Source organism: Poecilia latipinna, unplaced genomic scaffold (genome assembly GCF_001443285.1).
Source record: "Poecilia latipinna isolate Pla-1442-1.1 unplaced genomic scaffold, P_latipinna-1.0 Scaffold2400, whole genome shotgun sequence".
Classification (NCBI taxonomy): domain Eukaryota; kingdom Metazoa; phylum Chordata; class Actinopteri; order Cyprinodontiformes; family Poeciliidae; genus Poecilia; species Poecilia latipinna.
Window position 1 is genome coordinate 26,966 of NW_015115016.1, and position 13,531 is coordinate 40,496.

General features: G+C 37.4%; 2 protein-coding genes across 2 annotated transcripts in view; both read right to left on the minus strand.

The window, feature by feature from the left end:
* LOC106937655 (cholesterol 7-desaturase) overlaps positions 1-2,906 on the minus strand; it is an 18,405-nt gene extending 15,499 nt beyond the window's left edge. The window contains exon 1 of the mRNA XM_015019276.1: positions 2,327-2,906. Within this exon, the coding sequence (XP_014874762.1) occupies positions 2,327-2,696 (370 nt within the window). The 5' untranslated portion in view covers positions 2,697-2,906. The remainder of the gene's footprint in view (positions 1-2,326) is intronic.
* A 3,378-nt stretch (positions 2,907-6,284) lies between these two features.
* On the minus strand, positions 6,285-12,538 carry cel.1 (carboxyl ester lipase, tandem duplicate 1). Its single transcript, XM_015019272.1, has 11 exons — positions 12,436-12,538; positions 12,104-12,251; positions 10,491-10,610; positions 10,214-10,411; positions 10,009-10,139; positions 9,809-9,916; positions 9,616-9,729; positions 9,281-9,468; positions 8,905-9,108; positions 7,655-7,864; positions 6,285-6,550 (listed from the first exon to the last, which is right to left on the minus strand). The coding sequence occupies exons 1-11, from the start codon at positions 12,490-12,492 to the stop codon at positions 6,361-6,363; spliced, it is 1,668 nt and encodes a 555-aa protein (XP_014874758.1). The 5' UTR covers positions 12,493-12,538; the 3' UTR covers positions 6,285-6,360.
* Positions 12,539-13,531: the final 993 nt, after the last annotated feature.

Here is a 13,531-nt window from a genome sequence, read left to right on the forward strand (position 1 = left end):
ACACTTTAAACACCCGTGGAACTAACTTTAATCTAATAAACCAATAATCAACTAGTTGAGTATAATTTTCCTGATGTTTGATGATTTTTTTTGTCTTGTTCTGCCCCATAAAATGATAGTAATACCTTATAAAGGAACTGAAATGAACTCTGTCACCTGGTTAATTAGCAGCTAGCTCAGCCAGGAGGAAGTTTGTCATATTATTTAATGAACTCGTTGCCTTCCAGCCACACCTCTTCATTTCAAAGGTAACCACAGGTCAAAGACAAGGTCAGAGAGTTTATCAGGAACTTTGTTTCTGCAGAAATGTTTCCAGGGACCCCAAAACAAAACCCAAAACTTCTCTGTGAGTCACAACAATCTGGTGTCCTGGCACCAGCTCAAACAGAACCAGGAAAGAAAATAAAAAGCAAACACACAAGAAGCTTGTGGAAAATTTTGAGGTGAAATAAACCACAAGTAAAAAAGTGTAAAAACTATCGGTTTAGACTGATATTTTCTTTCACTTCCAGGCTGTTTTGCTGCCTTTTGTTCCCAGTTTCACCATTAAATGTTTACAGTTTCACAACGAATCCAAGAGAAAACCCAAAGTGTTGCAAAGTGGGTTCTGCTGAACCGGTATAAATTCCTACTCCTGGTTTCAGAGCCACCAACGCGGCAAGTGAAACTAAAAGAGGCTGCGGCGTTTATGTTGGAGCGCTGACAGCAACGAAGAAGACTACTGACTAGACAAGCAGGAAGGAGAGAAAAGGCGCAGAAGAAAGTGGCTGCATGGAAAACTATTAACAGAAAGTTGAGTGGAAGGAAAACCTGAGGTAGAAAAAAGGCGCGGAAGTGTTTTAAAACACGCAGATATCTCCAGAACAACTTCCTTCTTTATGTGAAGTGTTTTAACAAGGCAAAATCAAAGTTATCAGAATATATTTACAAAAATAATCCTCTATCCAGGAAAATTCAGTGGAAGGAAAAACAGTGGGTGGATAAAAACAGCCTTGAGAGAAATGTGGAACAAAACAAAGCTGCACTGAGCAGATATTGGGATTCACTGGGATCAATAAAGTATTTTTGGATTTTAATTGAATTTAACTGAAAATACTGAACACACTTTCTAGTAGAAATATGATCCTACGTCGGTTACTGGTGTTATGCAATAATCTGACTTCCTGGGAAACTGGATTTGGAATTAGTTTTAAAGAAATAAAAGATAAATAATTAAGTTTATTTCACATGAAACTATCAACATGAATCTTGGAAACTGTAGCTTCCAACCTCGGAGACAGAGCTAGGTCCACCAAGGTGTTTTGCACAGCTGAGTGGTTGCCATGGGAACTGCGTCACGAAAAAAAAAAGAAGAATAAAATAAATAAAAAGTTTTGGCACAAGGATGATTTGGTTTTTTGGCATCAAAACCGCAATGAAAACTAATTTTTCGCATCAACACCAGTCACACGATCGACAACAGGATGTTACTACTGGTAGAAACTAAGAAGAAGACAGGAAGTAGACGGAAGATGTTTTGTTAAACTTATTCATGTTTTGATCTCAATTGTGTTTCTTAAAATTTTCTACATTAAACGGAATGTCAAAGAAGTTTTGCTCACTTTTGTAAAGAAAGTGCAGCTACAACAGATATTTTTTAAATGGGGTAATAACTTTAAAACATGACAAAAAACTAAAACAAACCATTTTGCATAATCCTACCCTTGACCAGTAACCCTGTTTAGTCTAGCCAGTTTTTTCCTCAAATATTACTTAAAGTTAAACTTAGTTACATTTAATCAATTACATTTACTTCAGTAATATTTTTGAAAAAATGTATTTTTATGATTATTTTTACTTCACTGTACTTTGAGTAATTTATTATGAAGTATTTCTATTCTTACTTGAGTCAAATTGCTGGATTTTCTTCCCACTGAATGAAAAACAAACATGTTTTAACCAAAAATTCACCAGATACACACCTGCAGTTTCTGTTAGTTTCATAAGTTTTTATATCGAAAGAAACTGATTTAGAAAAAAATATTTTTTGCTACTTATATCAATTTTTGTAATTTTGTAGAAAATCCACTTCACTTTATATTTTGGTCATTCGATTACGTAAATATTACATGATTGATAATTTGATTACTTTTTACTCTAGAGTAATTTCTTTTATTTCAGTAAAATCTTTGTGTTCTCGCAGTTTCCACACATCTCTGTATATGACGTCACACTTCAACACTCTTTGGCAAAATAAAATATCAGAATAATTGGAAGTAGTTTGCATATTTTCTGTGTTTCCAGAACAAAATAAAGTGGAATTTCAGCGTTAAAAGTTGCGCCATACCTAGAATATAGGCGCTTCTGACCTCTCCCCGGCCCAGCATGTGGGAGTCCAGAACCCGGTACCAGCCGTTCGGATAAACCGGCGGCAGCTCCCCGACTTTCCTCCGGCGGCGCGCCTCGTTCGCGGCCCGGGCCTTGGTGCGCCCGTCCTCGGCGATGTATCCCACATCCTCCGGGGTCCGGAGCAGCTCCAGGGGCTGGAAGAGCAGCCGGTGCAGCCGGACCAGAACCAGGACGGTGACTCCGGCCGCCACGCACAGGACGAGCCGCTTCGCAAAGCCCCAGTCCTCCAGGTGGAAATCACCTGAGGGAAGCGTGAGGAGGACGGCTCCGAGTCCCAGTCCCACAGCCAGAGCCGCGTTGTTGGGCATGTTGTCCCTCGGGGGCCTCGGTATCTGCAGGCGGTTCGGGTTCAGGAAGTTACACTACAAGTTCGGATTTATTTACAGGCGTGTTTGCGCGTTAACGCCACATCTGAAGCTGGAAAGTTTTGGGGAGGATGGTTTTCCAAAAGGCTGGTGCTGCAACTCAGCAGCAGGGTTGAAGTTGAATTAAAAAAAAAAAAAGTAGGCCAACAGCAGAGAGGATTTGGATGAAAGTTCGCCAGAAGGTGTCACCATCAAGGCTCATCAAGTCTCACTGCGCCATGATTTAAGAAGATTGATCCAAACAGTGTGAAATATTTATGTTTTTTATTATTATGTTGGTCATTTTTATATGGCATTGTATTAGGGCCGTTGTAAATAGGAAAAAAAAGGAATACATTTATGCCAAAAAACTAAAATTTTTAAATTAACCTTAGAAATTTACTAGAAAAAATGTTGCAGTTTCAGAGTTTGAAAAAAAAAGACATTTTGAGATTAATCTGAGAATTTTTTAATATATGTTTTTAATTTTCTGAGTTTCAAAAGTGAAATTTTGAGTTCAAAAGTTCCAAAATTTTGACTTATTAAGCCAAGAAATTTCCTTGATTTTGTTTCTAGAACATTTCTGAGATTAACCATTAGGTTCAAAAATTTTCTCACAAATATTTGACTTTAAAACTTAAGAGTTTTCAAGTTTTCTCTAGAAAATGTCTGAGTTCAATTTCACAGTTTTTTCTCAAATTTTTTCACGTTTTTTTCAAGAATTTTTTTTTATTAATCTTAAAACATTTGCTCAAGGCTATAAATCTGTTTGCGCCTGTTTGTAGCTGTAAATTTGCAGTTTGTGTTGAAGGTGTGATTTTGCCTCTGGGTTTTTGGCATTATGTAGCAGAGAGGTGATGGCACACCCAAGTTTTTAGGCAACATCAAAGGCAGTGTGACACCTTCAGCATTAAAATTGTTTATTTTGGAAACCGTTTAAATGTGTTTTCATAATGAAGATGTTGCATCATAACTGAAGTGCCAAACAGACTTCAGTCCTGACCTGAACTCAGCCTCTCCCATCTGTTGGCGTCTCTTCAACATTGGCTAGCAGCTCAGATCTGAAAGAGTTTCAGCAATCGTTTTTACATAAACTCAGACTTTGAAATGTAGATTATCCAGAGATTCCGTTAAGACGCTAATCATCAGCAGCTGGCGTTCAGCCATGCCGCCCTACCCTGTTAAACACAAACAGATCCCCTCCAGGCTCTTGTGACGGTTCACAAGAAAACTTCTGGATCATCCTCCCAGGTCATCGAGGGAACGTTGAAGACATCTTCATGAAGGACGGCGTTGATATTGTCAGGGAAGAGTCACATTAAACCACGATTCAAAGTGTATTTCAATCCACTTTATAATGGCACCTGTTTGAACAGGAGGTGTGCTATTATTCAGGTTTATTACCTTCATCTGTTACTGCCAGCTTAAGCTAAATTGCCCCTGGAGGATAATAAAGATACCTGGACTTTGACTCTTCAGCAGCCGTTGCATTAGAAGTACTTTAGATTTAACATCAGCCCATTGATAAAAGATGAGAGTGGATTTAAAGAGACACCTGATTACATTTTTACTTCAAAAATGTTTTCTCTACATAAAAAAATGGAAGTTGGTGCTTTGAATGAACAAAAGCTTTCAACTGCAACAGAACAATATTCAAGGGGGTATTTCTTGTTTTGCATGCGTCTTATTTTATGAACTATGGATGGTTCATAAATCATTTCACCAACCAATAAAGACATTATGCATTAAACTAAACAACTGACCAAACAAGAAACTAGCTACCAATGAAACAAAAGACCAGCAAACTGAACAGCCAACACAGCAATTATTCAGTCTGCCAATCATGATCTAACAAACCTGCTAACCAACCAAGTGGCCAAAGAATTGGCCAATTACATATTCCATCTACCAAACACAGAGCTGCCAACCAATCAACCAACCAACAAATTAATCAGCTAACAATCTCACCAAGAAACCAAATAATTAGCCAACCAACCAACAAACCAATTATTCAATCTGCCACGCAGGACCCAACAGACCTACTAATCAACCAAGTAGCCAAATTATTCTTCAGTCGACCAACCAGCCAACAAACTAACCAAACAAACTATTAATCAACCAACAACCAGGCCAGTTATTAATCCTACCAGCCATGATCCAACACACCTACTAACAAATTACCAAAACAACTAACCGACCAATTATATATTCAATCTGTCAAACACAGACCTGCTAACCAGTGAACCAACCAAACAACAAAACAATCGACCAACTGATCAAACTATTCAAGACACCAACTAATTAGCCAACCAAAAAACAAACTAATTATTCAATCTACCAAGCAGGATCCAACAGATTTGCTAACCAACCATTCAAATAATCAACCAACCAATTAATCAGGCAACCAAATGACCAACCAACCAGCTATTCCACCTACTAATCATTATCCAACTGACCTGTTAATAATCAATGATACCTCAGCCAAACAACCAATTAATAAGCCAACTAAGACAACCAACCAACATTTGTTCAACCTACTAGTCATGATCCAACAGACTTGCTAACCAACGAACCAGTCAACTAACCAAACCATTCCTCATCCAAACATCTGTCCAGCAAACAAAATAACAAATGAATCAGCCAATTAAAACAACCAAACAACACACCAAATGTTCAGCCCACCAATTGTAATCCTACATACCTGCAACCAACTAACCAACTAACCAACCAACCAACCAACCAACCAGCCAAAAAATGTCAAACATGCACTCAACCACAAACCTGCTAACCCACCAATCTACCAATTCCACACCCAAACATCCAACTAACCAAATATCAAATGATTCATATTGACAAAACTGTAAAAATATTAGATTAATATTTGTTTCTCTTCTTAAGTTTTGGAATAAAAATCATTAATCACTAACGTACAGGAATATTTAATTTTGGGTGGGAGTCATGTTGATAATGAAAATTCTAAAAAAAAATACTAGACATAAATATTTTCATAATATTTCAAATACATTTAAATAAGGTTTGCTCATATTTTGCTCTTTATATCAAAGTTCACAAACAGCAGAAGGACTTTAGACAAATGGGTCATAAGCGCCACCTGCTGTTGTTTTTGCGAACTGAATTCAATTAATTTCATAAAAATATTTTTTAAATATATTTTACTTAAATAAATTGACTTAAGTAAAATATAGCATTTTACTTAAATGAAAACAAAAACTAATGGAAAAAACACAAATCCTGTACCTTTATTATTATTATTATTATTATTATTATTATTATTATTATTATTATTATTTATTAATAATAATATAAATATTGATAGTAGTAATAATTTACTACTATCAATATTCTTATTATTAATAATAATAATGATAATTTATTTATTATTAATTTTACATATAAATCTGAAAGTATTGCAACATAAAAATAATAAAAATGTAAATCCAAATTATTTGAATATTTATTTGAAAACAATGTGTACACAGTTTAAAGTAACCAGTTTAAACACAAGTAAGTAAACAAAAACAGTAGAGAAGTGTTTTTATTTCTTTCATCCATTTATTTTTATAAACCAAGACTTGTGATGGAGGGCTTCATCTCCAGCCGGAGCTCTTCACTCTGAGTCGGCGTACATGGTGGGAAGGTTGGGCAGGATGTTGGTCCAGAAATTCACAAAGCGCAACCTCAGCTTCTCTCCCACGGAGGTGCTGTCCATGTCGCCATTGATCTCCACAAACTGGTGTCCAAAGGCCGAGAATTGTGGCCACGAAACTGGGACGCTCAGGCTTCCTCTGTTGGGGTCTCTGCGAACCAGAGAGAAACAAAATGTAGGTCAGTCTATCTCAAACCGCAGTCCGCGGGCACCCCCTAGTGGCCATAAAGGTAACTGCCTGTAACGGACCGTTGTTTTGCCGTGACGTCAGCTGTATGCCAGTTTGGTAAGCTAGCTAGCGTACGGCTAGTTTACCGAAGGATTGTGTTTAAAAATAATAATGAATAAATTGGCTTAAAACCGAGTCACTCAAAAGAAAAAGTGAAGATACCAGTGGAAAGAAAACAACGCCAGGACTACTTATGTGAAGAAGCCAAATCATTCATGGTAAGAGTTTGGATGTGTCGTTTATGAACGAATTGATTCTTTTGAATGGTTGTAAGCTGTGAACGAGTCTCGGTTCTTTGTTTTTTACGACCTTACTTGCCTAATGCTAGGCTCGCACCTGAACAACTATTGTTATTTTTATTTAATTCAAAATTATTAAATTCAATTTCATTATTTAAATACAATAGATAAATAAATAGCTACAATCTATGAAATTGGTGGTAATTTTATATTTTAGAAGAGGAGTTTTCTTTTTGGAATAGCAACTCAAGTCTTTTTCTTTTTCTTTTGTTTTTTTGGCTTTCTGGCTTTAATTTTGAGAAAAAAATATCACCTCATTGAATTCTCAAAATTTTGATTTTTCAGAATTCTGACTATTTTTCCTCATAATTTTGTACTTTTTTCTAAGAATTCTGATATTTTTCTCAGAATTTGTACTTTTTTTCCTCCGAATTCTGACTTTTGATCGTAGAAGACTAAAGTCATAATGATTCTGGTAAATTCTGAGAAAAAAGTTAACATTCTAGGAAAAAAAAAAAAAATTTGTTCAGTGTACCTAATCCTCTTCCGTTGAAAACTTCTTTCATTTAATTGATTAATATATTGTTTAAGCTTACAAAGGTTATTTTTAAGGTTCTATTTACATGTCCCTCTGGACCACATAAAACTTTATGGCGGGCCAGTTTTGGCCCGTGGGCCTTGTGTTTGACACATGTGGACAAAGTGGTTCTCATCCTGACAAAGTTTGAGAAACACTGATGTGGATCTATTTCCACGCTTGTAAGTGGATTTTGGGTTGTATTCATACCCCGTTTTGGCGAAGTTGGTCCAGTAGGCGATCATGTACCCAGAGGCGTCCCGATGGCGCGGCGCGTACCCCAGCGGGGTGGAGAAGGGCTTTCCAAAGACGTACTGCAGGTCGTCAGCGTGGTCGGCGCCCATCCAGCTTGGGTAGGGGCCGAGGAGGCCTCCCATACGGTTGGGCTCAGAGAAGAGGTACGAGTACGTACGACCAGTTCTTCAGTGGAAAACAAGAGGATGTAACAGATTAAAACAATAAATATCACCTACTGAAGCTTATGAATATTCATACAAAGATTCACAAAAGTATTCATTTCCCAGAGAAATGAATACTTCCTGAGGAAAAGTATTCATCAAATAACCTTTAATTGTAAGGGAAGAGCATAAATGTGGGTAGAAAGAAAAAAACAGTAAATTGTTTTGCCATTTTTTTGTCATCAAAACTTGAAAACTGTCAGGTCCTGCTAGCAAGCTTGCTAACTAAATATTTTTTTTCAAGGTAAATGTTTATCTTACTAACTAAATATTCAGTTTGGAGCTAGATATTTAATTTGTAAACTAAATATTTCACTGGCCAAGTAAACATAGATATAAAGTGAGGCTAAATATTTAGCTTCTTAGCTAAATTTGGTTTAATTTACTGCTAAACATTTAAATTACAAAATATTTAGTTTGTAGCTAGATTATGTAGTTTGTGAAATACATTTTTAGCTTGCTAATTAAAAATTTAGTTTGAAGCCAAATATTTAGCTTGCTAACTAAGTCTTCAGCTTGGAGCTAAATGTTTATCCTCAGGCTAAATGTTTAGCTTGCAAACTGAATATTTAGTTTGTAAATAAATATTCATCTTTCTAATTAAATATTTAGTTTGGAGCTAAGTGTTTGGTTTGAGGCTAAATATTTAACTTCCTAGCTAAATATTAGGTAAATATTTGGCTTCTTAGCTTAACTCAATATTTAGTTTTGAATTGGATATGTAGTTTGTAAAATAAGTATTTAGCTTGCTGGTTAAATATAAATGTGAAACTGTGACATTTTATGAATTAACATGGTTGAAATATAACTTTGAAAAATAAACCAACATTTTTTACTTTTATGACAGGTTAAAAAAACAAATTCTTGTTAAAATTTTCACTTTTTAACATTACAATCAGCACACTGTTTTGATTAATGCCAGCTCAAACGTTGAGCCCAGCCTTTACAGAAATGCCTGAAACATCTGAGAGTGATATTTGTAAACGCAGATTTTCTTCTTACCCTGAATTGGAGGCATGAAGATAAAGAGCAGCCTGAGTGGGAATCAGGAAAAGGTAGTCCGTTTCGATGGCCACAACAGTTTTCTTGACAGTCTCTCTGCTGGGTTTGGTTCCCCAGTCCAGGGTGTACGTGGAGAAGGCGTTTTCAAAACCAAGCGTCCCCTTGTCCTTGGTAAAGGAACTCAAGAGCCTCTTGACATCATCACTGCAGTCAGCAGAAGGATGTAAGACACTTATATTTATATTTAATGATACATTTGACCATTTTAGATGATGAATTATTGGGAGCAAATGCCACAGAAACTCTCAAACCTTTTCTACCTTTCCTTACCTGCCCCCAATACACTAAATGCTTCACAAAGTTCACTTGAACTTACACAGGGGTGTCCAACAATGCAGAGTTGATTGAAGGGACATCAATGCCTGTGAAGATGTGTCCGTCCATGTCATTGGCTCCGGCCATGTAGTCGATGTCGGCGGCATTGTGGAACAGATTGGATGGATCATCCGGCAGGAAGTCGCCATCAATCACAGGAGACAGAGCCAGGTTGTTCACCAGAGGGTCTGGTCAATGGAGAAACAGCAAAATGCTAAGCTAAAGCGATCAAGAACATTTGTGTATTTACATAGCAATGTTCCGCTGTGCTGTGGAGAGATTCTTGAAGACATAAAGCTGTTTAAAAGTAGGTCAGTATTCAGCCTTTGACTTACTGTCGGGTGAGCCAGAGAGATGGATCTTTCCTGCCAATGTCACAGCCTTGGGGTCGGTCATTCTCAGACAGGTGGCCATGCGACTATCGATGGGACAGTTGACTTGTAGAGCAACCTGAAGGGTTGGGTTCCAAAAACAACCTGTCGTATTTCAGATCATCCATAAAATGAAAAACACAGGAGGAGCCATGTACCTCTTCAGCAAACTTGCGAGGGTTTTGGTTGATAGCCCAAGGGGAAAGGGCGACCCCACTTTGGGAGATGGCTCTCTTGATCATCCCCTTGTTGTGGGGAGTGAGAATCTGGGAGACAAGAAAACAACAGAAAGCAGATTCTTTTTAAAAAGTACTACCTAAAAATTGATTTAGATATTTTGCTTTGGGCAGCTTCTGACCTGGAAATTAACACTGGCTCCCCCGGCGGATTCTCCAAAGACGGTGATGTTGCTGGGGTCTCCTCCAAATGAGCGGATGTTTCTGTACACCCATGCAATGGCGGCCTGCTGGTCCCACAGCCCATAATTTCCTAAACATGATCCAAAGCGATGTTTGCAAGAAAAGAGTCAATTGAAACTCTGGATATTTTCAAAAGACACCTACCAGGCATAGTAGAGTCTCCAGCACTCAGGAAGCCAAGGGATCCCACACGGTATCCCAATGTCACCACAATGACATTTCCTCTCTCTGCGAGTTCCTGTCCGCTGTACAGATAGTTATCCAGGAAGTTAGCACCCGTCGAGGCTCCAACCAAGAAAGCTCCACCGTAAATCCAGACCATGACAGGCAGATTGGAGGCCACTGAAAATTTAACGGAACATTATTATAGTTAGTCTTGGTCAAATTTCAGTCACACTTGGTGCTAAGTCTAAGGATTTACATGAGTTGATGTGAGGAACCCAGATGTTCAGGTAAAGACAGTCCTCGCTGCCATAGACGTCGTTCATGAGAACCGTCAGCTGAAGGCATCTGGGCTTGAAGCTTGTGGTCTTCAGAGTACCTGATCAGAATTAACACAAACATTTTAAGATGACTGTTGGATTCAATCCTCCGATTCCACTAGGGGGCTCTACAGTTTATGTCACACAGGGTTAAAGTGACTTCCCGGCAGACCGGAAGTGACTTGACGACGAACCGGAAGTAGTTTTATGTCGACGCAATCACGCTAAATTAACCTTAAAACTACTTCTTTCTTACGTCTTTGTGTATTGCCCAAAATGGTGAGTTGATGCTGAAAAATACATTTTTCATTCTACCTGTGGGTTTTGGCAAATTAGCTTTAAGCTAATGAAAATGCTAGTGGTTTCAATGAGTTGTTTTGTACATCAGCAGCTAATTAGCATAATGCTAGCTCTCGTTTATTGCGCAGTGGTATTTAATCCTGATGTTTATTATACTGTGAAGTGTTGAAGGAGTAAACTGTGTTTTATAATTTGTTGGTTAAATCAAGCATAGTTACCCAAAAGTTGTTCTCAAGTAAGAGTACAGATACGTCGAGATGTTTTTACTCAAGTAACAGTAAAATGTAGCCATCCAAAATAATTACTCAAGTAAGAGAAAAAATTTATTTGGTAAAATGGCTCAACTCCTGCGTAGCTGATCAAATTACCGGTAATTTATTATTTAAAAATTACATAATCAGATGGACCAAAATATAGAGTTTCATGGACATTTTGGTATTTTAAAGACCAAAATGACAATAATTTTGTCATCATTTTTGTTTCTTTTGATACATAAGTAACAAAATCAGGCAAAAGGAAATTTATTCCAAATCAGTTTCTTTCAATAAAAAACTAAAGAAACTTTAACAAAAACTGCAGGTGCGTGTCTGTGTCTGGTGAATCTTATTTGTTTTTTGATAAGTGGGAAGAAAATCCAGAAATTTTACTCAAGAAAGAGTAGAAATACTGCATAAAAAATAGTCACGTAAAGTAAAGAAAATACAGCATAGTAAAAAAATTAGTAAAAGCAATTTTTTTCAAAAAAGTTACTCAAGTAAATGCAATTAAGTATTATTTACTCCCACCTCTGCAGACAAAGGTTTAAATCTGTGTTTTAGGTTATTTTTTTATTGGAATATTATTCTATACCAAATATTGCAATTTAGTTTTTTCTTCATTTACAGTAAAAACACCCAGGAATGAAAAGCAAACCATTAGAATAAAACAAAATGTATTTAAAATTTTAGTCAAGACAGGTTGTCAGATAGTCGATCATTTTAAATATTTGCTGATAATGAGAAAAATCTTCACCAGACATCACAGATCCATGAGATAAAGAACACGTTTTCCTTTAAAGTCTATTGGGTTATAATGAATATAAAATGTTTGGAAGTCTTCAGCTTCCTGTTTCTGATCAATAAGTTGACCAATCAGGACACAGTTGGACATTAACGCTGATAAAGTCCCAGAATGGTTCCATACAGCTGAAATCTTTACTATATAGGCTTTTTGTGACATAACTTTATCTGGTAACTGTGACTGGTTTACCCACCGTCCCAGCCAGAGTGACGCTTTGGCTTCTCAAACCTTCCAGGAGGCGCAGCGAAGGGGATGCCTTTGAAGACGTCCATGTGCCGCCCGGTGCCAAGGCGAATATTTTCCCCCTGCACCGCTCCTCCCTCGGTATTGACAATCCCGAGCTGCAAAGATAAACACGGAACAGCTCAGTCAGTAGATGTTTTTGTTTTTAATACACAAATAATTCATTTCTAGTCGTATTTAGAGCAGGTTTAACCAAAAACCTGTTATATTAGACTGTATTTTGGGTGTGGAAGACGGTGTAATTCCTCGACGTGAGGGTTTTGCTGTTGGAGAGAAACTCACGGAGGTGGCGGAGACGGCCTCCAGAAAAACGGCAGCAGCAACCAAAATCCCAAGCATGATTACCAGGATTGAACTGTGAGCAACAGGGTGGTGGTCAGTGGTGGTTATAAAGGAGACCTGCCCACCACACACCCTCCACAGCATCTGGCACACACACACCCAGTGTACAGCTTTTCCCACAGTTACACAATCGGTAACCAGCTCCGGTGTGCAGGCTCAAGACTGCATTGAATTATTCAAATATCAATTAAAACATCAGGAAAATGCTGTTGGTTTAAAGTTTAATTCCTGTTTTTGGTGCAGTTTTGGAACATGAATGATCAAGTAAAGTCACCAATGTTTGAAAAAGATACAAGATGTTATTATCGATTTGCCAAAAATCGATTTCAACCGGCTTATGTAATGAACCTATGTGAAAATTGACATGTGAGAAACTATTTTTGATGTTCTACCTCTAAATATTAACCAGATTCTCAAGGTTAAATAAAAACAGAAAACCTCCATCTTTGTCTTAACTTTATAGCGTTTATTTGACTTTTATATAACATTCAGAAAAATGCATTTATATGATTTGTAGCTGCTTCACCAAGGTCAAAGTGCACGCGGCCGTCCTTTCAGAGGAACCTTTCATGTTGTGTTGCGACAGCATCCATCCGTCGTTTTTTTACCCTCCAAGGCCATTGGACGAGAGGCGGCGTACGCCTGAACAGGTTACCATGCCAACGCATGGGTACAACAACGTGAATGACTAAAAATAACTTTACCAGGAAGCCAGACTTGGTTTATACAGCTGTCCGACACAGCTTAAGTCCCAAAACACTGCACAGTATGTAAGGCTAAGTTTATGATACACTTCTTTATCAGTCTGACTAAATATAGACTTCATTAACAAAACATACACAATCTGTGAAATTCTGTAGTCTTTACCAGGTTCTAAGTTATTTAAATCTGTTTAGAAGAATACAACACGGCAAAATATTTTCAGTTAGCCTACCAAAACCTATAAGCGAAAAATTATCAATAAATCTATTAATTTTAGCCTCTATTTCATAACTTCCTGTATATTATTCCTCAGTAGCACTGATAATTGTTTTAT